General features: G+C 48.0%; 1 protein-coding gene across 4 annotated transcripts in view; it reads right to left on the reverse strand.

The window, feature by feature from the left end:
* PRDM11 (PR/SET domain 11) overlaps positions 1–24,650 on the reverse strand; it is a 47,518-nt gene extending 22,868 nt beyond the window's left edge. Inside the window, exons 1-6 of one of the 4 annotated variants that reach the window (XM_083840441.1) lie at positions 23,995–24,121; positions 12,998–13,091; positions 9,512–9,630; positions 8,839–8,942; positions 7,699–7,961; positions 6,639–6,706 (exon numbers count right to left, since the gene is read on the reverse strand). In XM_083840441.1, the coding sequence (XP_083696567.1) occupies positions 6,639–6,706; positions 7,699–7,961; positions 8,839–8,942; positions 9,512–9,627 (551 nt within the window). In that variant the 5' untranslated portion in view covers positions 9,628–9,630; positions 12,998–13,091; positions 23,995–24,121. Of the gene's footprint in view, positions 1–6,638; positions 6,707–7,698; positions 7,962–8,838; positions 8,943–9,511; positions 9,631–12,997; positions 13,092–23,994; positions 24,308–24,499 lie in introns of those variants that run through there. The other 3 variants (XM_083840439.1, XM_083840440.1, XM_083840442.1) reach the window with 3 other exon arrangements.
* Positions 24,651–25,992: the final 1,342 nt, after the last annotated feature.

The following is a 25,992-nucleotide window of genomic DNA, read 5'->3' on the forward strand; positions in this document are numbered from 1 at the left end:
CACTTGACCAGTGCTGCGTCTGGGCTGAGGAGTTTGGTGGGATCCAGCTCACCCCCACCCTCATCAGCCTCTCAGTTTTCCCTCAATCGCACCAAGAAAAGGCAGTCGTTTTGTTTTTAAGAGGCAATTTACAAGCTTAAAAAAAAAAAAAACAACGAAAGACAAACACCAAGCGAGAGCAGTGTGAAGGAACCTTCTCAGATTAGCAGTTAAAATCAAATTTTACACTTAGCCTGATGCCCTGGCTCACACAGGAGAATTCAGTACAGCCTCATATCACTTGCTGCAGTTTGTATACAGAAAAAAAAAGCACGAGGACCTGCAATCATATTCATGAATTAGTTTCTAAGGTGACATTGCTCAAAAACAGGTTCTTGAGGAAATTTAGAGGCCTGAAACATATCTCATTGTTCTGCCTGGCAGAACATGCCATGGAAACTTTTACACCACCCTTTTTGTTAAAACTCACAGAATCTCATGCAGAGGCTACACTAAAGTGGATTTTTTATTTTTATTTTCAGGGGAGGGAGATTTTAAGTAGATTCATGGGCAATTTCTGTAATTTGTTTTTCCTAAGGAAAAGTCTCTTCTTCAGCACCACAGTACTGAGCCTCCAACGTCTGTCTGCTTCACAGTAAGCTTTTGTTTTACCCAGAAATGGTTGCCATTTCCTATTGTTCTCAAAAGGAATGAGGCCACCCACTTGCTTTTCTTGGCTAGGCTTTGCTGTCACTGCTGCTGACAGGATCCTGCGCCTAGCCTCTGGTGCTTCAAAAGAACAACACGCAGCCTCAGCCCTCTGAGGAGCAGCAGCCATTCTGAGAACGAGCAATTCTGTGTGGCGCCTCCAAGGGGGGGTCAGAAGCATTCATTTTTTCAGCGACAGTCAAAGGAAACTTAAAAAATAAGCAAAATATTAGTCCTGAATATGTTTTTTTATTGGGGGAAAAAAAAAAAAGATTATATCTATTCCCTAGGGAAGGAGAAAATGGATTGTGTGAATATGCAATTCTGTGTGTAAACAGGGTGGGATTGTGGATAGAGGAATAATCCGCAGCCTGGGCGATGAGAACCTGAAGTGATCAGGCGGCTGTGGACGAGAAGAACCACTGGGATATTTTAGTGCATGTGTTGATCTGAATTACAACAGAGTAAGTAAAAGGTTGAAACAGTTACTCTAGTGTTATACACTTTAGAAAAGATTGCTTTTACTTAAAGCAGTTAAAAGCAGGTACGTTGGGGGCTTTTTTTTGAGAGAGGTCAACTTTTTCGGTGTTCATGTGATATAATTCTAAGTATTTTAAAAGGAAGTTCTCAGAAATCTGCGTCGGCATGGACTGTTTGTTGAGAACACAACACATCCGAGGTAAAAGACTTCAGCGTTAATATAAATCATTCCCAAAACCATTACTACAAACCTAGAAAACTAATGTTTAAAAAGGATATCAAGATGTAACACAGAAGAAGTAAAACATCTTCATAGTTAGGACACCTAACAACCTTAGTATTGCTCTAAGTGACACCGTGGGAGGGAAAACATATTGGCTTCCCCATATGCTAAATTTTCTGTTCATGGTCCCAAACTAAATGAAAGCAAAGATGCTGTTGTTAGCATTATTGTGATATTAGGGGAAAAAAATCTCACTGGGATAGCTCAGACCCTCCTATTCCAAGAAATGAGATTTGATCCTAAAATCTAGGCTGGATGTCCTATCTCTCACAGCCAGACTTCAGCCACCCCACAGTACTTTCTGAGAAGCTCGAACGAGCCAAAGGCCTCACTTGTCCCACAATGGTGATGGCCCCGCTGGCACCCCAGGCCTTTCAGCACTGCCATGGCCCAGCAGAAGTAGAGGTGGTTTGGGGTACACTCATGTGGAAGGAGCTTGTAGACTTCAGACTACGAAAAACTCACAGAAAGGTAAAGTGACTCTTGTCAGCCATCATCCTAGTTTCTTCTTAGCACTGTTACACTTCCGTTTAACAAATCTCGCTGACACTGCTGCCTTCCATCAGGGAAAGTGTCAGAAGCTGTTAACCTTGGTTGAAGCTGAAACACCAGTGGGAAATGCTGCTCAGACCCAAGACATGTACGGGGAGAGCCAGGAGCTAAGTGCACAGAAATATTTCACTGGGACAACTGTAAATTAATCCTTGAGATACTGTTTTGGTGAAGCTTCATTTATGCAGGGACAGAAGGAGCGTTTAGGGAAGATGGTAATTAAATGATGGAGAGCCAGCAAAGCGCTTGCGACACTGATCTCCAGAAAAAAAAAGAAAGAAAAAAAACCCCACCACCACCACCAAAAAACTTAAAAGGAAAAAGGAGTTTTCCCAGCTGAACACTGGAAGAGGGGGAAAAGGCTATGTGAAACACTGAGCAAGAGAACGTTTACTATTTGATTTTTATCATATCCAGCAAAATTGGGCTTCATGTGTACTTTCTTTGAGTACCCACAACTGCATAGAACCATCAACTCTTCCCTGCAGTAGAAACAAACCTACACTGACAAGCTGCTCTGGTGAAAAGGAGTACCACCATTTCGCTAAGTGCCCCTTGGTACAGGTGAACTTGCAGTACCTAATTCTCTCAGGAGCTGCTCAGAGCCTCTGATGGGGTCAGGAAATCTGTGCTCTTTCTACTCTGCTGAACCTATGGCTGCAGTCACCAGCACAACTGCACCGACAAGGAATTAGAGTCCCTTTTTACTCTTCCCAGACAGGGTATCCCATTAACTGCATTTAGCACAACGTCTGGCAGACCCAGCTATTCAGGTTTCAGGGTTTCCTCCTATCTGCTCCAGCAGGACTTTGGTCAAAACTATTTACGACAATGTAAGTATTGCAATAGCAAACTCGCCACATAAAGAGTAATGAGTTCTGGACAGTTTTAATCATTTAATTCAATTAATGTTAGATTCCCAGCAGGCATATTAACCTCCTCCTCCTAAAAATGCAGACAATATTACTAGTTTCTGTCAGAGAGATCTTCTGCTCATGCACTTCCCCTAACATGCAGGTTATCAGTAGGAGCAGTCACTGTAAGCTGCGAGTACCTCTCTGGGGATGCTGTGTGGGTTTTACAAGCTCCAGAGGAGGCACAGCAGTGGGGCTTTGAATGTGCTCTGTAGCCCAAGTCAATCTGAAAGCGTAAGACTTCACAGCTGTTTTTTTAAAACCAAAAGTGAAGTTGTAAACTACATGAACAGTGGGCACTTAACAATCACCCTTACAAAGACATCAACCAACTCCAAGCCTTTAAGAAGCCTTTGCCTCTAAGAAGCAAGCATATAGTTGCTTCAGAGCCCTGGGGAAAAAAATTACAGTGATCGCAGTCCTGCAGTGCTTTAGTTTAGGATCCATTTGCTCTGCATAACTTTCTGTCTGTAACACATAAGAACATATGAGCCACTTGCTAGAAGGTAACAGAGAGCAGTATATGAAGCTCAACAAAACGACTTGTGCACAGGCTCGTGGCTTTCACTCCTCCTGAACACATGGATAGCGACAGTAACCCAGGTTATAACATATATACATATTTTGAAAGAGGTCCTGTAAAATCAAAAAAAACAGCTCATTGCTTAAAGATCTATTGATCCGGATTTGTCCTGCTCTGAGTAGGCCACTGGAGTGTATGACCTCCAGAGGTCCCTTCCCAGCCCTAGTACTGAACGAAGATCAACTTGCAGACATCTCCATTATAAGGAAGATATAAAACAGTCTTGCTCCCCATGGCCTCTCTGTCATCATGTTTTGGAAGGGGAAGGGAACAGAGAGGGACGCAAAGGAGAAAGAGATGAACGAATTTTGCACTAGCCTTTTCACATGGGCTGAGGGAGACGATGAGTTTCAACTGTACTAAAAACCTGAGAACTGAGACAGTCCCATGTAAGAATGGACAGAGAATATATATGCCAAAATTAGCCTGGAGACACCCCACATGAGGCACTGCACTCCAACAGTTCGTTTAGGCACCACCAGTTTGCAGGTGCTTCCTATCCAGCACCTCAGTCTGAGCAAAGTGATAGACACACAGGGGCACGTTTCCTGGACTTTCTGAACGACTTTCCATTTTTGGTCAGATCCGTTTTTTTTAAGTAGGATCCCCAACAACTGAGTAACAGAATTTCCTCAGAAGTAAACAGGAACAACAGCTGGTTCTGTGTAAGCCTTCAGAAGACCTAACCTCAGCAGCAACAGTTTAAGAATTTACGTCCGAGAAAGCAACAATTTTTTTTGATGTTTGCCGTGATTCACAGTATTTGGTCACTGAGTCCCCAGAAACAAACAAACAAAAAAACATAGGAAGAGGTTTACACATGTCCCTGCAGTTCAAAACCATGGAGTTTCATAAAGAATTGGAAACAACAGCACTCTACACTAGACAGAGATAAAGGGTGTGTTATTGTGCCAGTGGCCAGCTTAGGGGAAGATGCTTGCAGTATCAGGAGCATCTTGACTGACTAAAGAGGGAAAGGGCAAGAAGATATTGTCACTGCCATGTCATCTGCTATGCTTTGTACTCCTTCCTTCCTTCCGCTGCCCTGGGTAAACAGGGACTTGAAGTTAAAACAGCAAGTGCTGTGGTGTACAAATTGTTCTCAGCGGGAACATGAAAATGGACTCAGATGTGGTAGTCAAACAACAAAAACAATAGCCAGATCTACAAGAAGAGAGAGGAGTCAGCCCAAGCTGCCCTCCCCGTGCCATACCCACCTACCCAGAGGGTGAGTAGATCTGCTTTGCAAAGCACTCCATCTGTGAGTGATGGCAAAGAGCACCATCTGAAAAACAAAAAGAGCGCTGTCTACAGCGTCCTGGAAGCATGATTTCTGTGGGTAATCTCCATGACAGGTAATATCCTAGTGCAGGATATTGAGTGCGTCTCTGTTTGAAGGCCAGCAACGTACAAAAGCAATGCTTTTTGAGGACCACTATTTCCACTTGTACTGTCTGTCAGACTCCAAGTAGTACTGATATTACAAGTATTTTTCAAGAGTAAAAACAGAAAGATCAGTAAATACAGCCTGCACAGGTCCTCTTCCCCAGAAGCTGCAAATATCCCCTTTACTGTCCCTACCCTTCTCCCAAAACTGTAACATCTCTGCCTTTCAAGGCTGTACAAAATGGCCCAGACCACACTTGTCTTAAGACTTAACTATGGCAAATACATGTTTAAACAAGAACATTCTATTCTTTGGTGCTGGAACCATGAGTAATGCCCATATAAGTCCAGATACCAAATCCATGTTGGTGGTACAAGGAAGAAGAATTCATCATATGATTTTTGCTTTCCAAGACCGTTTTCCCCCAGTTTCACTGTTGTCCAGATCACGTAAAGAGGTGATATAACCCAAGCAGAAAAGTCTCACTGATTTCCGAACTTCACACTCTTTACTTCAAGATATGCATCCTCCTACCTAACTGTCCACAATACCACTGCTTTTTTTGGAAGCGACAACTCCAGTCTCAGCACAGGACTATCAGTTTCTCACACAGTAGTGAACAACTGTAATGGCTGGAATTCTTACAGAAAAATTAGATCGTTTGCTGAACTTAATGAACGTAAGTATCAGAACGGCTGTTATCCTAGCAAGGATTCAAATGGAGCAAGAAGTTGTGCTACCGGTTTTGATCAGCTACACTGGTCTTACATCTACACGTCTGTACTTCATGCTCTCTCTTCTTGCAGTGACTGGCAACTGAAAATCCCAGGCATCCAGGCCAACGATCCCGTTAACTCCCACACTAACTTACTGTTGTACAAAATGCCTTCCTGACAACAACCACTCCCAAAATTCACCCCTGAAGGCAGGATTGGTCCGAAGTGGGACAGGCCACAGTACACAGCAATGTCCCATTCCAGTGACTCACCACATGCACAAGGGCACATCAGTGTTTTGCCTCTGCCTCAGGAGGCTGCAAGAGTGACCTACATACACAGATATTTGAAGCACTGCATTGTTTTCAAACATTTTCTCTTACTGCTGCAGTCAACAAACCAGAGCCTGCCACACTCCTGGTTCAGCACTAACTGGTATTTGGGATGTGCTCTCTTGAGTCCCTGGGCCAGCAGAGGGAGCACAAGCACGTTCATGATGTCTACATTTGGAGCTGCAGCAACTCACTCCATGTTTCTCCTAACACAGCAGAGCTGACTGACGCTACCAATGACAGCCACCACAGCCAAATGTTTCAAGTGAAGCCCAGAAAGGGAAAAAAAAACACCTCTTTCAATGTCTGTCAATTAGGAAAGGACAAAAAAAAACAAACAGAACAAATACTACCTTGGGGATTTATTCAAAGCATTCTGCAAATATTTGAACATAAAGTAAGGAAAACAAAAAATGAAGTGAGATCTGCCAGCATTTCTAAGAGTGGATAAATAGGATTGGTCTTTATCATTTGTTCTCATTCCAGAAAATAGCCATGCTCTACACACATCCTTGTTTTAGTTCCTGTCATTGACTCTGAAGGATTCTTAACACAGCAAAGGCTGAAGAGCACAAGCAAACCCTTTATGGAAGTGGTTGTGTCGTTCTGATTTGTTTTTCTGACACACAAAACAAGGAGCATTTGATGGCCTCTCTCTGGAACACAAAGCCCCAAAAGTGAAGGTAGAAGAGAAGTGGACTCACCTCATCCAGTTTGCTTTGGTTTCATCTGTCCCATCGATGGATTTATAGCGGTTGTTCTTGTCAACAATCTGCAGAACAGAAGAGATGCAAGCATGTGAACTAGCTGGTTCAGACAGAAGGAAGTCTTCGACTTCCAAATCAGTTTCAGTTTCAGCCTCAGGTCAGGACATAAAGCTAACTATGCTAGAATCTAAGTTTTCATAGTTAAAGGCTGCTGCACAGGGCATTTGTGTGAAGGCTACTCTGAACTTGTAGCTAGTCTGGTGACTTCTTCCTATGTACGAATATCTGTAACACAGAACTATGGATGCAGCGGACAAAATGGTTAAGTCCCAAGATATAAAAGATTAACTTCCTTTTCAGGGCATAGCTGAGACACACATTTATTTCAGACAGAAGAGTGCGAGCAGCATTTCATACAAGAAGCTCTCCTTTTTCTCCTACCTAGAATTCAAGTCCCTCATCTTATTTTTAACAATAATTAATATTTGTTGATCTAGTGATACCTCTACCTCACAGGCTAACAGAGGATTTTAGTACTAGGGTAAAAAATGTTTTTTTGGTGTTGGAGGCTGCTTGTAGATCAGTTCCTGATGGGCTGGGAGAGCTGCACCTCCTCTTTCCTGGCCCCTTGGGCCACCTGCTCTGCTCAAGCTGGATGGGAGGGATGTTGGAGGCCCGAAAATGAGCTCTGCAGTCTCTAAATATGATCCTTCCTCTCTCCTCCAAATGATGATCAGAGCAGAGGAGGTACCACAGACGTCTTTGAGACTGAGTGGGGATGGAAGAACATGGCAAGAGCGAGAGGAGAAGCAAGCTCTGCTTCCTGCAGCTGTGAACTGAACTCATGCATCATGGCACCTCATCTGCTTTCACTTATCTCTGCCCTGAAGCCACTAATCATTATGGCAAGTCAATGTCAGCCCGTAGCCCACACGGGTCAGCAGAGGAGCTTCGGGAAAGGGGGAAGATGGCTAAGCTCTGGCTCCATGTGCCCGCAAGTCCCAGCCCTGAGCTGTGCAACCGGGAAGCCACTTTGTTAGGGAGACACCTCACTTACCAGCCACGAGAAGAATCCTGCAGACTTGTCCTGGCTAGAGATCTGCCCCTCGTACGGTCCGAAGATATGACCTTTGGGGATCACCTCATTCATACAGCGCACGTCGTTCTCCCCGCTGGGCTCTTTCACCACCTCCATGCCAGGCGGGATGGTCAGCGCTGCCCGGTCAGGGATGCCAACAGGCACCGGGGTGTCGGAGACGAACACTGGGGGGCCGTGGTTGGGGCACTCATCCACAAAGTACTCCTGGCAGGACTCGCAGACTGTGGGTGTGAGGGGAGCAGGGTTTAGGTTGGGCAGATGGGATGCCCACACCAGCTCATACAACACACAGTGCTGAGGCCTGCTCACCTCAGCTCCCCGTTCTGGCCCTGGCTCAGCTGAGGCCACGGTGACCGGAGGGGCTGGCCCCCTTCCCCAGAGCTGTGTCCCTGGCCACAAAACCTGTGCAGTCTGACAAAAAAGTGTCCCTTTTTCCCCAGCTTCTTGGGCAAGCACCAGCAGTGCCACCAGTGGCTCCATGAAGTGAGAAATCCATTCACTGTCCACAGGGAGACCCCTGCAGATTACCCATTAGCAGTAACCTCCTCTACCCAAAAAGAGTGACTCCCCACACACCAGAGGGAAATGAAAACCAATATCCCTGAAAAAAATACCCTCACCTACAGCCTTCATCTTGTGCTCTGCAGAGAGAAATGGCACCCCAGGCACTGGCCCTGTGGCCAAACAGGGACTTAGGCCTACAACATTCAGGGTATGCCAATGTAACTGGCAAGTGTTTTCTTTCTCAAAATAAAAGCAAAGAGCTGTCGTCCACACCACACTCCCTTCTTAGTTTCAGGTCTCATACCTTTGGCTTTTGCAGACTATTGGGGTTTTTCGCATGTCACTTGAACTTGTACTTTCACATTTCTAGCACACTTACCACCTATCTCCCTACCACTGCACAGCCATGACTGACAAGCCACTTTAGTGCAATGGCTTCCCTATCAAATGTGTCTTAGAAGACCACACGTGTTTGTCCCTGGCTTTTTCCTTCCTTGCTTACTTCCTGCCCCAAATCAACAGGTTGTCAATTAGGAAAGCCTGAACGCTATTTAAGAAGAGGCATTACTCTTCCCCCCCCACCAAGACACTTACACCAGAAATCCACTTGCTGGAAGCTCTTGGTCACGATCAAATCCCGTTTCCCTTTCAGTTTCTTGGGCTCTACATCCATGGACTGCGGATCAGGCCTTCCAGAGCTGCGGAGAAAACAACAGAAAGATGACTTTAAGTTACTGAGACCTGGGAAACTAACAAAGAGGAACAGAAGCAATCAAGCCATGGGGACTAAACAACACTTAGTCCCTATACCTGTAGCACAGAAGTGATTCAATTTGTCATCTAAGCTGCCAAAAGCCAATACTTGAGGGGCTTTATGGCTAAAGCCTCCAGGAGTTAGTGGCTTCAGCTAGAGCACCTCCACATATGACATGCACATGGCCCATCCCACCCACTGGAGACTGGCAGAGTGGATTTCCACCAACAGAAAAGGCTGAGCAGCTCTGCTACAGCCCCCAAAATGTGCTGATCAAAGGCAAAGCATGGCCCTCAATACAAGCCAGCACAAGGCTGGGTGTGAACTAGCGTGTGTAGCAGACACGTGCCTAGCACGAGTGGGTGATCATCCCCGTCATGCACCTCAAGGCAGATCTCACAAGAGAGGGTTTTAGCAGCTTTGCGAGGTTCAACCATATCCCTCAAACTTTAAGCTAATGGGGAGGCGGAGAGAAGAGGCGAGAGTGCATCCGACCAAAGCTCAGCCACGTACCAAGGTTGTCCATACTCCTGGTCCCGGTGTGGAGAGCAGGCCTCTGTTTTTATTGTCACCATCTCCCCTAAGGAAGCCTGGGTCTGGTTCAAACAGTCCTTCAAGTTTTCACTCATGTTCTGAAAAAGAAGGCAAGGGATGAGAAAAATGAGCGGCCAGGAAATCACAACCTTCCTCCCTGAGGCGAGGACCCAGCCAGCAGGTTCCCCCCTAACCCTGGTCACCAAGAACAGCCACCACGCCGAAACGGGGGCACCTACATGCATACGTAGGTGGAAACCCCTTCCTGTGGTGGGGAGGAAGCAGCAGTTCAGTCTCAGGTCAGGTGAAGAATGTGAGACACCGTGGAGCAACCTGAGGCACAGGGAATGCAAAGTATGCTCCACCGCGCTCACTGAAAACGTTGCGCATGGAATTTAAGGCTGATTGATGGGATGTGTTACTGAAAGGCAGGGCACGATTATTTCAGAGCAGGTCCTCGGGGACAGAATGCCACGAAAAAGGAATACAGGTGGCAGCATGAACCAGGCGCTGCGTATGAATATAACACGTCGGTATCCTTCTGGGAACAGAGCAAGGCATATTACAGCTCTGAAGATGGAGCTTTCTGTACACTTTGGACACCTTTGACAAACAGGTTAAGTGCCCACAATGCCCTGCAGGACTCTGACAAAACTGCACAAGTCATGTTCCCCATCTTCCTGTCCCTCGCAGTGAATGGAGCTGAGCTATCACCACCCTTCCAGAACATAGGCCACCATAACAAAAATGCTTCTCCTGTAGCCCATCACAGGAGACAGGAACTACTTAATGACGCTTAAAGACAGCAAGCGTCAAACCAATAACCCCTCACACCACTTGCCACAGGGTGTTGCTGAACCGAAAACATTAGTATGGCAAGCGATGATAATTCAGAATTAGTTTAGTTATCTTAGCATTTTTTGGAAGAGCCACTGAGTATCAGAGCATCACAGCTTGAGACAAGGAATAAAACAGAGGGTTGCTCATCTCTTTGTTATATTTGCCCTAAGATTTCCTCTAAACTGGCTGTTCTCAGGCCTGCTACCAAATTGGACAGGCTTCATGACTGCTCCCCCAAAGTCTCCTGTGACCCCCCTTCTCCACATCTGCTGCCCGATGATATGTTGCATATGAGCAGCACCCAACAGACGGGCCTCTGCAGCTGATCAGTCCCCTTCTGTCAGGGAAGCTGGTGGAAGAGCTCATCCCCATCACAACTTGGCTCTGGACATCCTGAAATTCGTGTTCTTAGGCCACAAATCCCCGAGGACAGGAATTTTCTTATGCCACACACGCTTGTGGAGGACTGAGCACCATGGAAATCTGGTCTGCATTTGTACCCTGTTTACAATAAGAAGGAACTCTACTCCCAGCCTTTGTGGCTCTTCTTTGTGCCGGGGGACAAATGATTAATTTTTCCAGCCCAACTTCTCACATGCCAACGAGCAGCCTGAAAGACCTTTATCATGTGTGTATCAAGGAAGCAGTGGTTAATGTTCATACAACACTGAAAGCAAAGCCTCAACCTAAGTACAACCAGATACATGCAAACACACAATTTATGCCTTTACAACACGTCCAGCACAGGATATATTTTCTTTTAGAATTACTATAGACAGTCAAAAAGAAGGTGACGGGGGTGCCCATCATTTCAGCAGGCTGAGCCACCGGTCTGCATTCTCCAGAGAGGAAAGAGAAAGGTCCCCTCTCCACCGCCAAGGCTACCAGCCTCTCCCGGAGGAGAAGCAAAGGTCTTTCCTGAGAAATCTGCAGAAAAGCAGCTCAGGAGGAAAAAAGCAGCAGCTGTGTGTATGTGGGGCATTGCTTAAGAAACAAATAGATGGATGCTGCCCCAGAGCTGACTAGCTGCGGGGCCTGTGCTGGCGCAGGCGAGGCGGATGCTGGCGGTGGGGCAGATGTTCTGCAGTGAACACTGTCTGAAAAAAAAATCACACATTTGGGAAGCTTGGAGGACAGGGCATGAGGAATTTAGTTGCCCACAAACCCCAAGGCCTTTTAGTAGGAAGAGCTGCAGACACATGCCCCTGCAAACAGACAATGGCTCTTCCTCTCCCATTCTTCCTTGAGGAGATTCCTGCGTTGTGAAGCAAGAGAGACCCCAGGACTGTGCAGTCTGACCTCCTGCACAACGCGGGCCATAGCACTTCCTTGAGTGAATTCCTCACTAAACTACAGAATACCTCCAAGAAGAGCAGGGGAAAAAAAAAAAAGAGAAATGTAGGGTTGATTTTACATATGGAGGTTCCTTGTTTCACTGCACAGTGTGTTTTCCAGCCCTTGGTTCTCATGGTCCCCCCTGAACTCGCTGCAACTTATCAGCAACATTCCTGCCCAGCACTGACAGCCATGTTCCTGCACGGACTGCAGCAGTACCTTGCACTAAGATAACGCCCTCCCTGCTCCGGCTCAAGATTTCCATGTTTGTGTCCAAGTCCCACATGTACTTTCTGGCCACCGTGCCCGGCTGGGATTTTGTGTTCAGCAAACCACCGCGCTGCTGTAAGAGTCCTAGCTCCTGCAGAGCTCTCCGGACACCACCGCTGCCAGCACCCCTACTGTCACTGTTCCTGGGTGCCTGGTTTTACATACAATACTCATGTAACTTGCTGTTTTCTCATCCAGCAAGCATGAGATCACATCCCCATCAGTAACTCCTTTTTTTTATTCATTAGCGACTCTATCAAACTTTGCATTGTCCACAAATACCAACATTAATTTGTGTTTTCTTCCAGGACACCAATAAACTTGTCGATTAGCATCGAGCCAAGAAACTGAATCCCAGCGGACACAACCAGAAATACACCCGATCGAGCATGGTTCTCTTCTTGTTACTGTGACCTTTCATTTAGTTGGGTTTCTGTTTATTCAGTGTGACAGGCTGAATCATTCTAGCTGCGTATTCCAACGACCTGTGGTACAACTTCTGTGCATTAAAGACTTAAGACACACCACCACTTTTACCTTTATTGAGCAATAATAAAGCAACATCACAAGATGACATCATGCTTGCAAAGACCTATTTTCCAAAAATCTATTCAGATGGATTATTACAGATAATGCTCCCTTTCATCATAACCAACCAAATCCCTATCAGCTATTATATTATTTTACTGGATGCCAACTTCAGACCAAAGGTAGCCTAATATCCCAGTTTGAACAGATTAAACTTGGTATTAGCTTGCTTATTTATGACTTAATCACTAGCACAGAGCATTTTTTTTTCAGTCTAACTTGTTATGAATACATTAAAAAAAAGTTTTTTGCATTTATGGCCCACAGAGAGCTGTTCAGCCAGCACTTTTAAAGTCCCTCAATTTAAGTTAGCCAGAACAGCCAGCCTAAAAATGTTCTGCTTTAGTAGCTGTTGTTTGTTAATTTCCCAAGCTAATATTACAACAGAAAGCATTATGCTGCTGCTGTAACTGGTATCGTCATCCAACTTACCTAGCTTTTCCTTGAGTTGCAGAAAAGAAACATTCATCATCTCTCCAGTTCCAGGTGCCAGTAGATGACCGTGCTTTTAGGACTCTTCAAGCTCCTGATGTATATAAAGCTGTATTTAATTTTTCTAAGTTTTACCTCCCACTTTTTTTTTTTTCCTTTCTTGCCCATTCTCCTAGTTTTCCACAATTACAAGTTTCCAATTCGCATTCTACACTTTTCACTGCCTTCTTCCACTTCATTTTTTGGGCAATTTTTATAGCTGTGTTGGTTTTTATACCTAAATACCAATTTCCTCTGAAGATTTCAGATATCATAGAGAAGCAAAGCACAGGCATATTCAGAGCACGCTGCTTTGGTTAACTGCTGAAGGCATTCCCAGGATGTACATGTCCCTGTCACCATCAAGACACTCAGTCCCCTTAATGTCAGCATGCACACAGCCTACTTCAAAATCCCAGCAGCGCATTAGGGAAGACAATCCCTCAGTCAAAGGGATGCTGTGAAGATCCCGGTGCTGTTTACACACAACAGCAAGTCCTTTGGACAGCAAAGACAGTCACGGTGTGAGACACAACACCCCTTAGGAGGCCTGGGACACCAGCACAGCTGCGGCAAATCCCAACAGGCACAGGCAGTGCCATGTCATCTCTCCCTTTTTCACTACAAAGTAAGCAAGAACCTGTAACATCGCTGCACGACACACGTTAAGATCTCCAGTGGCTTTACCATGTTGCTAACAATAAAGGAAACAGAAGGCACAAGCACATCTGAGCTGTTAACCTCAAATGTGCAAAGAAAAGTCCAAATGGGGTTAAGCATGAACAAACCTGTGAATTCCTGTCCTCAAGAATGCCGTCTTTATCACTGCCCCTCTTGTAGTTATTAGTTAACAGCCACAGACTCTTATCTGTGTGGATCAGGCTCCAAAACAGAGCTTTAATTTTACGTTTTACTGGCGCATTTCCCAGATTTGGACATTCTTGCATGTGAAACAGCCATATAGGAATCCATCCCCTCCTCAGTACACAGCTCGTTCCCTCCATTTCTCACTGCTGGCCTTCTAGAGGTCATCGCCTCTCCTTTTAAGAAAGATCTTGCATAGCTAGTATAACATTTTAAAGTGTGGGCCCATGGTTAAAGATGGACTTCAATTCATATGCTTTTCCTACAGTTGCATATTATTACCAGAAATAGTAATCCAGAACACTCAGCCACTGACGAGCCCAGAAGGGGAATAAAGCACTGCATTCAAGGCTCCGAGGTCCCCCCTGACAGCCACAGATGACCCAGGAGGACCATTTTCCTCGAGGTGTATTCACTTACCAAGGACCTTGGCCATGCCAACTGTTTCAGGTCACTTTATGAGGTATCAGCTGGCTACACAGCTGGCCATGCATGGCCGCAACCCATGTAAACACCAATGGATCCCGCAGGATGAGAGTGGGAACCAGTTTGTTCAGCGGAGGTCCCTGTCCATTGACGGTCACTAACCCCATGCTATGATGGGAAAATTGCTTCTAAGTCAACAGTTGCCACAGCCTTGGCTTAACATCCCCCTGCTGGAGTACGATGTTGGGGGCAAAGCTGTCCTGCGGCCGGTGGCACAGCTGAGCGGTGTCCCGACACGGTGACACCGGTGACCTGCCTCCTCGCCTGCTGCCAGGCTCTTCCTCGACAGCCTCAGAAGAGGGCTGAAATGCATCCCGCTGCACCAGGTTGAAAGCTGGGGCACTCACAGATTCAAACTTTGTGAGCATTATAGTGGCATGGGTGATGTAGGATTTGAGCAGCATGTGCTGCAAACACGACTTGTTTTAAACACTGCCAATTACTTCACTACAGTTGGTAGCCATAAACTCACTGGAAGAGAAGTATGATACATTTTCTTTGAGTTTTGAATTCTCAAAACACTTAAGAAGATCAGGACTGCACCAAAGACAACTGTAAACACCACCAATTTTGCTGCAGCTTTCTGAAGTTTTAAGAACCACCCTCAAAACCACGGGACTTTAAACAGTTTTACAGTAGGGAAGGCTGAGAGTTGTCAGTGGTTTCAGTGACCCGCTCAAGACCAGCATCTGAGGTGACAAACAGTGTCATGGCACCCAAATGCTGAGTTCCCAGTATTATCCTCACTGCATAAGGGCTGAGGACAGGGAAATTTCCGTTTGCCAGCCTCCAACTCCTCCTTTCATTTCAAGTAGACGCAAGACACATTCTCACTGTCACTCTTGTATGGTTCATTAAGAAAACATGCCATCAAAACCTGCCACGATCTACCTCAGGACAGACATATTTTGGAGGAAGAAGGAAAACAACATCTGAAATAATCCCTGAGTTAGTCTAAATTAGTTTGTCTTATTGAACCCATGGTTGCTCCTAGTCAAGGTGGAAAACGCTGCTGACTACAGAATTTACCACAAAACCCCATATTATGGTCATTTCAGAGCGTTTACCCTTTGTTGATCCAAGAGCAGGAAGCTCATCACGGCTCAACAGAAGTCTCTGCAAACTGGATTATTTGGCGCAACTTCTCCACATTAAGTGTTGAGTAAGGACATATTTGCACAGCAGGATGCTGACAAAGTAAAGCTCCCATGCAACCTAAGCCCCTCAAACAGTGCAGCATGCTATGGAGCAAAGACAGCTGCTCACTGCAGTTAGAAGAATTTGCAAGGGACTTGCATTTTCAAAGTACATTGAAAATAATTCCCTTAAACTGAAAACTTCTCTTTTTGGTGTATTTGGCTCTTTGCACTGATCTCCCTGATTCATAGTTTAAGGGCAGAAGGGAGAATTAGGTCAACCTGACTGATCCCCTCCAAGTCACATGCCCTTACCTTTAGCCTATAAAGGGGACGAAATCTCCATCTGAGTCTGGCAAGGGGAAGAGGAGCCAACAGAAGTTCATTTCAATTGTTAATCACCGCCGCTGACAAGTTATATATGAATCTTTCGAGTTTTGGGCACCAGTCAGCAGTTCTTTTAAAGGGCCCTGCAACCTCGTGGAAAAGGCTGAAATACCCAGCACGTTGGGGGGCTGCTTTGAGCAAATGGAAAGATTTGCTTCCAGGGTTAATGGCTGTAAGAAACCTCACCATCTTTGGTCAGGAGTGCCAGTTGCACTTCTTCGCCTTTGGCTTCCTCAACATAATATATACGTAGGTGTATGAAGTTAAACAAACAGGAACAAAAATCCAGTACTAAAACAAGATGCCATTCAAACAACATTTTTCTCCCCAAGGACAGAGCAAGAACACAACGAAGTGACAGATGTAAGCCTTGTTCCTTAAGGTACTACTGAGAGGTGTTTGGATAGCAGTAGCGATAAGCACCGAACAAAAACATATCCATGGCTCAGTTCAGTACATGTCCCCATCCAGCATTCTCAGCTTTCCAACAATTTTCATCGTTCTGTGTCACTGTTCCAGTTTGCTGTACGTTATTTTAAGATGCTGGCACTGGAAAGCCACGCTGATGTAAGAGTGAATCTGAAGTAAACATAAGGGCTCCAGACATAAAACTGCCTCCGTACCCCTATTCGTTACTTCCCCGCCGGTGTGTCCAGACTTGCGGTAGTCTTTTTCAGCCGTGACTTGGCACAGAAAGCTCCGCAGAGCTGTCTGCCCCTTCTGACCCCTCTGCTCTTGCGAGGGATGGCTTGGGATGCAGCCTCCCGTTTCACAGATTGTGGTCAGACCATTCCTCTCCATGGTCATAACTCTCCACTTGTCTATATGAAAATGGTTTTATTTTATATATGGTTTTTACTTTGCATATATGGGTCCATTTACCAAAACTAACTGATTACTCTGCACAGCTGTCCTGCCCTTGTCAATAGCTACAGTTCACCAAACTCGTTTCAGCTACACATTTCACCAGTGATGAGTCACGCTTTCTTCTGCATCATTGAGTAGGTGTCAAACAGAATTGGCTTCTTTCTTCCCCTCAGTTCAAGGGAAGGGTCACCAAGTCTACTTCTTTGAAAATGCAGGCTCCGCGTATCACGTTGCGGAGACTCTTCTGTAAAATGATCAAGCTCTAGCTTAAAATAGCTGAATTATTTGCTCCCTTCGTCTAAGGTGGCAATGCCAGACTTGCTCTTTCAGCGGTGAAAAACCGTTTTCTATATTCACCTTAACGTTAAACCACAAACGGTTGATTTATTTGTGTGCTAACACTGTCCTTTAGCTTAGCGTATCCTTCATCCTCCTTACTGTTTATACTGCCGCTTCAGTTTATTTATTGGATGCCGACTCTCTATCAATCACTACCTTCAGTTCCTAAGCCACTTGGATTTTACTGGTATTCTTTGGCATTGGATATTAATTGGGTTCTCCTGCACTGAGTTAACTGCTGTATGTAGTATCTAAGTATATCACGTCTACTCAGCTTTCTTTAAAACAACTTTAAGTTTCTTGAAGAATAAAATTAGACCTGTTAGATGGACAGGTAGAAGACACGTCCCGTAACAATCACATTCAGCTGAACTTCAATCAAGTTTAATTCATCTCTTTACATTTACCCAGAGCTGGCAGCACACTATCCAACCCATCACTTCCTTGGCCATCCGCATGGCCATTTTCAGAACCGTCCCAACACAATCACTCTTCCATTCTCCCGGACTTTCTGTGATACATGAAGAGAGGTGAAACGTGAACATCAGCAAGCTCAAGACATCCTCTTGTTAATCCAGTGCATGCTTTGCTTCACAGGAACATGCTCAAATGGCCTTCTACTCTCATCCATGGAAAGACAAAAAGGCTGGAGCAAGGCCACGCTCGGTGCCAGGCTGAGCCGCCACAGCTCAGTGTCCAGCCAGCCCAAAACCTCCCGTGGGTCAGCAACACCAGCGTTTCACGAAGTTTAACACTGGCGAGGTAAAAAGGGAAAGGAAAGGGAAGGGAAGGCGTGGGGGCGGGCAGGAAGCAAACCCAAGTCGCTGCTTTCTAAATAGCAGATGTGGCTATTCTGGCGAGCAAACTTCCACCTCAATTTCTAACCCACAAAGATGGGAAATGATTCATGAAAAAATCAACAGGATAAAATTAGCTGGAAGGCAGAGAGATAATTCATGCAACCCAACCGTCACGGGCTGAAGTGCCAGCACTACCAGCGCTGCCTGGCATTTCAGCCTCCGGTGCCCTTCAGTGACTGGCATCCGGCCAGTGATCAGCCTCACATATATTTCCTTACTGTCTAAATTAGTTCCTCTGGAGAGCACATCCATCTTACAACAACACAGCCTTTCACTCAACGCTTTTCTAGAAGTTCAGGCTTTTTTTTTTTTTTTTTTAAACGTTACCTGAAGTACTCTGTCTTTTTTTCTTCCACTGGTGGTAGGTGGGATGGACTGGCAGGACAGACAGGCTTGCACACACGTGCAAAGTACAGCCAAGCTATGCACGAAATCCAAACCGCCCCACCAAGTCAGAAAGCTCAGTGCATGTCACCAGAGCACCCTGCCCCACGGCAGCAATGCACTCCACAGCAATAACTGAGCCCCCGTCTGCCTTTATGCACACCAGTGTATACACACACCTTTATAACGCTGGTGATTTTTGAGAAACTTCCCCTAAATTCTGTCGCATGAAAAGCACAAGCCACAAAACACAATTTTATCCTTGATACGGCCACGTGACATCAAGTTTCTCGAGCAGCCGGCACTACTCACAGATCACAACCCACAGCTCTTCATCCTAACGGCGGGTGAGACACCTCCCGCCCCTCCATCAGACCTCAGGACTTCCAGTAGGCACCTGGCCACTGCGCAAGGCCCCTTCCTTCCCGCCACCCCAAGGAAAAGCTTTGGGAACCAGCTGCCAAAGCCTCCGCAGCAGAGAGCACTGACACCTCCAGGCAGGCAGTCTCAGCCACAAGGGGGGTCCCCATTCAGCTGGGACCTGTGGGTATGGACGTAACATCAATACCACATCCTGCTCTGGTGTCATTTGCCCATTTGGTACCATATTGCTTTTGTTGAAGGATGTTATGTGATGGCTCCTTGATGCTTGTTATAGTGGTGTCACCCTTCCTGGGCTACAGGACACAGCAAGCAGCTCTTTTCTTTGCACAGATTCAGCCTTCTGTCTCCATCCCCTCCAAGCTATTTGGGGGGAAAGTGAGAAGATACACGTAAATCATACTTTCAGCTGTTTCTAAAACTCTAACAAACTAGCTCACCCCTTGAAAGGCACTAATGAACACACCGAGCAGAATGAGCACAAATCAACTGCTCTACAAAATGCAGGGAAAGCAAAAGCCATATTTATTTCTTCTAGTTTGTACCCTCTTGCAGGCCATTAGGGAGATAAGATCTCACAGTACAACAGACATTATTCAGGGCTGGTAAATCTGTCTACAGGTTAGGGGCTCATGTTACACCGCTTGGATGAGTACTGGCTGAGCGTGGGTCACACCGACCCCCTTTCCTTGGTGCAGGCAGCAGTCCAGATACTCCCAGTGTCAGATCTGCCAAGAAATCAGATATCCGTGTGCTGAATTCACCACCACCACCACTTGATCTGCACATTCCCTTCCATACAGAGAGAGGGGTGTTCGGATCCTGCATATCCTAATGCAGCAAAAAGTTTCCAGCAGGAGCCAAGCACCTCTGGTCTACCCCTCCAACACCCCCTCGAGCGTGTCTTCGACGTAAAGGTGTCGGGTTGCACAGAAATAGCTAATCCTTTACACTATGGGCATTTTTAAAATGCTGATTAGTGGAAGCACAGAAGAGCTCATTCAATGCCTGTCCAAAGAGAAGAGGGGGCACATCACAGTGACTTCAAGCACACGAGTCACTGGCACACTACGAAAATTCACTGACTACACCAAGAGAACTCAAAGGCAACATTTCAACACCTGACAACAGAATGAGACCTGGTTAAAAGGAAACACAACCACCAGTTAAGTCCCTCAGACCTAGGGAGCACACGTTAACATCTGATTTAGTTGGTGCTAGCTCTCAACACGTCTAGGAGACGCAGTAAGTGGATCCACCTTTCTGGAGGTGCCGTCTTTGCAATAGCAACGCAGTGCTGGCTGGCGAGGTTCCGCGCAAGAAGTCAGGTACTGCTGCACCCATCAGTCAGTCCGTCACTACGTGGTCTGGGAAAAAATCGTTAAGGAACAAAGCAACTTACACACTGTATATAACAAAGTTTTCTTTGCGGTTGTAAGGGGAACAAAAATTCAGTAACTGATTCGTTTCTATTCTTCAAAAGTTGATTGACCTCATATGGGCTCAAATAAAAAAAATCAACAACAAAAAAAATCAAAAAAACAAACACTGCATGCCTAGGCAAGTACACAGCTCCAGAATGTATGTTATTGTTCACAGACGTATGTCATCAATACTGATTTTTCCTTTAGTTTCCAAGTATTTTCATTAATTTCCTCTGAATGAAAAGACTGGACTCTGCAAACTGTGGCATATTTAACATCTGCATCAGCCTTTCCAAGCAAAATGTCTCCAATTGAAGGAGAGCAGCAGACCTAATTAAGTACGCTCTAGTAGCTTGGGAAAAAAAAAAAACAACAAACAAACATACAAGAACAGAACCCTTCCGAATACCCTGAAGCACACAGACACCAGCAAGTCAAGGATTATTCAAATGAAAGGTGTAAAGAGGGATGTGCTAGGAGTGAAAAGGTAACCCCAGCCAAACTTAGGACACCTTTCAAGGAAGATAGTACGTAAACCTCGTCTGCTCAGCTATTTGAGGCTCCGGGTGTAGGACTGCAGTTAACTGCACTCAGTTTATTATGATATAGTTTATGTGACACATTTTCAAAATAAAGCTTCGTTGTACTGAGTGGGAATGCACTGGACAACATTTGAAGTCGATTATCAGCCTGGAAACAGCTGATGTCCCTGGCCAACATCAGCTCCAATTACTGGCCTTCAACATGATACTCTCCAAAGCAGCACTCGCTGGGAGCCAGCAAAAGCCACGTGCCCGCGGTGCTCCGATGCTCGCTGAGAAGGGTGCAAGCAGTGCTTCCAGGCATGCAGGTGTGCCCAGCCCATGGACCTGCACAGGGTGCACGCTGGGCAGGCGCCCGGTGCAAGGTGGGGATGCTGCTAGCTCTCTGGAGAAGCCACTTAGAGCAAGCCTGAGATGAATTCCTAAACAACACCCCTTCCTAAAAGCCATCCTGGCAACCTTACAGAGCCCCTGGGAGTGCTCCTGACGTTCAGTGCTCGGCCTCGCCACTGAAGCTCATTTCAGTGCCCCCTCGGGCTAATCCTTCCTGCAGCACCGCTGCCAGCACAGTACTGGAGAACGGGCTCCTGACAGAGGTGCTGAATTTTGGAAATCCTGTCTCCACCTTCCTCTGACAGTCATAACCCGAGGCACCTACACTTTTCATAAAGCCTTTAAAGGGAAGACACTCACTTTCCATGTTAACAATCCACCAGCTTAGACTCCTTCACCAGTAATTCTCATGATCATATAAGTGCCTAAAGCACATTTCTCATGGAAAATGCAGAAATTACAAATAACTACCAAGGCGCGGGACATGGTACAGTTTGCCCACTAACAGAAACCATAGATTCACTGCTCAGACCACGGAAGTAAAACTATTCTGGCTGAAAAGCCAAAGCCTAGGGAGCAAAAAAGAAAAGGGGCAAAGAAACGAACCCATTTGTCAGTGTGCTCAAATGGGACGACTTCCCTTACGATACCCTTCTGATGGGCCCCTTATTGATGGCTGTTTGCGACCGAGGGACTGTGCTGAAATGCTGCTCTGCAGTATGCATTACCGATCCCTCTCCAGAGGCTGCCAGATTCTGCAGATTGCAGCTTAAACCTTAAATTACATGTATAATGTTTTTACCTTCTGACTGCAGAGAAGCTGTTCCGAGTATGAAAGGCTGGACCGCTGCCTCCCCATGTTGCGGACAGAGGAGCCCTTTGAACAACAGCTCTCGGGGATGTAGGCTATCCCGCTCACACAAGCGCAGCATTGACCGGGAAGCATAATGGCAAAGGTTTAAGTGTCAATATTTTGAATTGCTTCACTCTCTCCGCAGAAACATATAGGTTCTTGCAATTATGCGCGCTGTTTGGGATGGAAGGGGGAAAAGCACCAGTGCTACCCTCACCAACTCTAGCTTAAGTCAGAAACCTACACGGTAAGGACAGTGACTAAACATCTAAAGATCCATACTGCAAACCCAACTCCAGATGACAAGTCAAAATTTACACCCCTTCCCCTCTGCTGTCTTCCCTCCCTGCTCTCAACCTTCCCAATCCTCTCCGGTATTAGTGTAGTGCCTGCCAACCGCGTGATGGGCATTTTAAAGAAAAACATCCCTAATGTGGGATGTTTGTGCTGCCCTCCTCACCAGGTCACTCCTCCGTCCACTTTGGCTGCCCTCACCTTCCAGAGAAGCCACACAACTGTTCTGTATTTTCCACAGCGCTTTGCCCGGCCTCTTCTACCTGCACACTTTCTCTGTTTCTGGAGCACGTTTCCCTAGCCTTCTTTCTGAAGATGCTGCTCAGCAAGGCAAGAGCCTGCCTCTCGCCTTGTCCTCTGTTTTTTCTTCAGGAGGTTGGACTCGCTACTGGAATCCACTTTCACCGGCAAGTTCAGCTAGCAGGGATTCTCGAAAAGCAACGTTTCACAGTGTCATTTTAGAAGGACCACTGCTCCACAGGCTTTATTTTTTCTCCTATTTAAAAGAACCTTCAGTAGCAGGAAAGAGGTCAAAGGGAGAACGGAGGAGTCAGCGCCTGTGAAACTAAAGCCTTCTTCACCCGACTACCGCAGAGGAGGTCAGTGCAGAAGACGACACTAAAACTGTCTGCAGCGGCACAGGATTTCTGGTCCACGCCACTTCCCCCTGCACCACAGAGCTTCAGGCAGCAGCGCCGCAGAGAAGTGCTGGCGATGAAATACTTCAACGCGCAGAGAAACAACAAGAGAGATACAGGGCAGGGATGCTTGTGGCCTGCGCCACGGCACTGCTGCCTGCCAGCAGGCCTTGGGACTTGCTCTGTGACAGCGTGGTGGCACGTGCCAGCTCCTTGTCACCAGACACGTCCCTGCCTCCAGCAACTCTCAGCCCCGGGGCAGAAGGACCTGTGCTTGGAGAGCTCCACACCACAGTAAGAAGAACCTCCAGCCTGCCCTGATGTGTGTCATTAAGAGCCCAGATTTCTTAAAATGCCAGAAAGCTGCAACCCAAACCGAGGAAGGAGAGCTATTTTTGCTTGTTTTGGCTTTTTCAGGAGAACTGGTTGTTCACAGGTCTCGGATACACGTTCCCGACGCTAAGCTGGGAATCCACACCAACAGTTCCCACCTGCCCTCCCACCAGCGGGCACACGGCTTGGATCTCCAGACCAAGCTCTAGCAGCTGGTTTCTTCCCTCTGGAGCCCCCCCGGCTCAGCCATGGCATTACTACTTGGTTATCGACCGAAAACCAGTCACTTCGTCTCTGGGACAGCGTTCAGCCTCTCCATGCAAGCCTTTACAGAAAGCCCACCACGACCACCGGGTCAACAACAACCACTTTAACGACGCTATTCCAACGTCACGAACTTCAGACGTTTCCCGCTGGCGAAGGCAGAGCGGGGCAGCCACCGGCACCCCCCCCCCCCCCAGCCCCTCCCCGCCGGGCGCTGCCGGCCGCGGCCCCCGGGGAGCCCCTCGCCGCTCCGCCCCGCCCCCTCCCGCCCGCCCCCGCCGCCCATTGGCCGCCGGCGCCGTCACTCAGCGGCCGCGCTCCCGCCGCCGCGGCGCGGGCGGGAGGGGAGCGGCGGGGCCGGGAGGGAGCGGGCGGGGAGGAGGAGGAGGAGGAGGAGGAGGAGAGGAGGGGGCGCTACCTGGCCGCGGGTCGCCGCCGCCGCCGCCCCGCCGCGGGCGCCCCCGTCCCGCCGCCCTCCGGCGCGACCCCCGGGCGGGGCCCCCGCGCTGGCCGCCCGCCCGTCCCCCGCAGCCATGTTCGTGGCCACCTTGGCTACCAGCGGGGCTGACTCACCTCGGCGCTGCGGGCGCGGGGGGCCCGCCTCGGCGTCCCGGGGAGGGGGGGGCCCGCTCCGCACGGGGGGGGGGGGCCCGGCTGGCTGCGCCCTGCCTCCCCGCCGCCCCGCCGGCCCCGCTCGCTAGGCGGAGGCGAGGACGGGTCCCGGGGCCGGGCCGGGCTCGGCGGAGGCGGCGGCGGCTCCCTCCCTCCCGGCCGTGACCACCATCTTATTAGCACAGGAAATGACATGGAGAACGGAAGAGAGGGGCGTTCGGGGGCCGAGCCCGGGGACCCCCCGAACCGGGGGGAGGCGCCGCCGGCCCGCCCGGCCCGGCCCGGCCCGGCCCGCTGGGGCTCTCCCGGGGCCGCGCCGCTCCCGCCTCGCCTGCGAACGCCCGCCCCGGTGCCTGGCGCCCGAGGTGAAGCGAGAAAGGGGGAAAAAAAAAAAAAAAAAAAACAACCACGCACAAAGCAGGAAAAAAAAAATAGCGAGGAAACCCAAACCGCCCTCAATTCCCACCTCCTGCTCCGCAGCCTGCGAGTTCCGCGCCGAGCCGGCGGCGATCAGCGCCCGCAGCCGCCCCGGCCGGGCAGGGGCTCGGGGGGGGGGGAGGCTTTTAAGGACGGAGCCGGCGGCCGAGGGGCCCCGTGCCGGGCCGGGCCGGGCCGGGCTCCCCCCGCGCTGCCCGCCCGCCGCCGCGGCCACCACCTGCCGCCGGGCCGGGCCCGCCGGGCCGCCCCCCCGGGGGCCGCTGGCAGCCCGGGGAGAGGCGGAGGAGAGGTCCTCGGCCGCAGCGAGGGGGCTCCTGCGGGCTCCTGTGGGTGCCCCTGGCCCTCCCGGGGTGTCATTGCCCCCCGCAAGGAAAAGGCGAGCCCGGGGACTCGTTTCTAATCCTCCCCCCAAAAAACACAACACAACACAACCCACCCGACAGCAACAAGAAGAACCCAGCCCCCCGAGCTCTGCGCAGAAATTATGGGCAGCGCGATGACTGACAAAAAGTAGGAATAATTTAATAAACGGAGGAAACATGTCTCACCAGTAAAACAAATTCTAAATAAAACCATCTGCGAGCATTAAACTTGAAACAATGCAAACTGCTCGGCTGCTTTGCCAAAAGAGGCACAGTGGGGGGTAAAGAGAGGGATAGATAAATGGCCGTAATTTTTCAGTTCCTTTGGTTGACAATGAGCTTGTATGTGAACAGGGCTGTGGTGGCAATGTACATGCTCCGGTGCTTGGAGCTACTTCCCTTTTTCTGCAGCCCTGAGAAATACCCTCGTCTGCAGTCCCAAGAAATGCAGATCTTCCCTATTACTTGCCATCCTGAGGTGCCTGCTGTAAAGGGACCGGATGAGGTGTGGAATGGAGAGTAGTGAGGACGTAGCGTAAACGAAATCAAGGCCTGCTCCTGCCATCCTTGAGCTGCTTCCACTGCTGTCACTGAGGGCTTGGGGGTGGCAGGACTTCAGGACCAGGTCGTGGTATATTACTTGAGTTGGCTAAAGATACTGCCTGGCCAAACAATGAGGAAGGTAATCAACACAAGTGCAGAATGAGCTTGCTTTACAGCGGCAGCACGGATGATTATTTTGAAGTTTAAATGAGTGCCGTTCGTCAGGTCCCCAGCTGCGGTACGCTTTTTGTTCCCCATTTCTAACCTCTCGAGGGAGGATTCCTTCTCAAAGGGTAAACGTGCTGTGTAACTTTACCCTTACCAGTAACCACAGATAGATGGACTTTGAGGCACTTGCACTTGCCTGGGACAGGCATACCATAAGCTGTCAGCACCTTCAGACTCCTCAGAAATATTAGAGATCCTAGCAGAGCTGCTCTAGTTTGCAGTTTCTGTCTATGTGCTGAAATGTATGAGAACACTCCGCTGGCAGCCAGGCGGACAATGGGCTTGTAAATATGATTGATGAATGAACTGCGAGAAAAAATAATAATTAAAAACACAATAAAAATCATGGAAGTAATACAAATGCATGCTGAATGCCATGTTAATTTGA

Source organism: Anser anser (genome assembly GCF_964211835.1).
Source record: "Anser anser genome assembly, chromosome: 5".
Classification (NCBI taxonomy): domain Eukaryota; kingdom Metazoa; phylum Chordata; class Aves; order Anseriformes; family Anatidae; genus Anser; species Anser anser.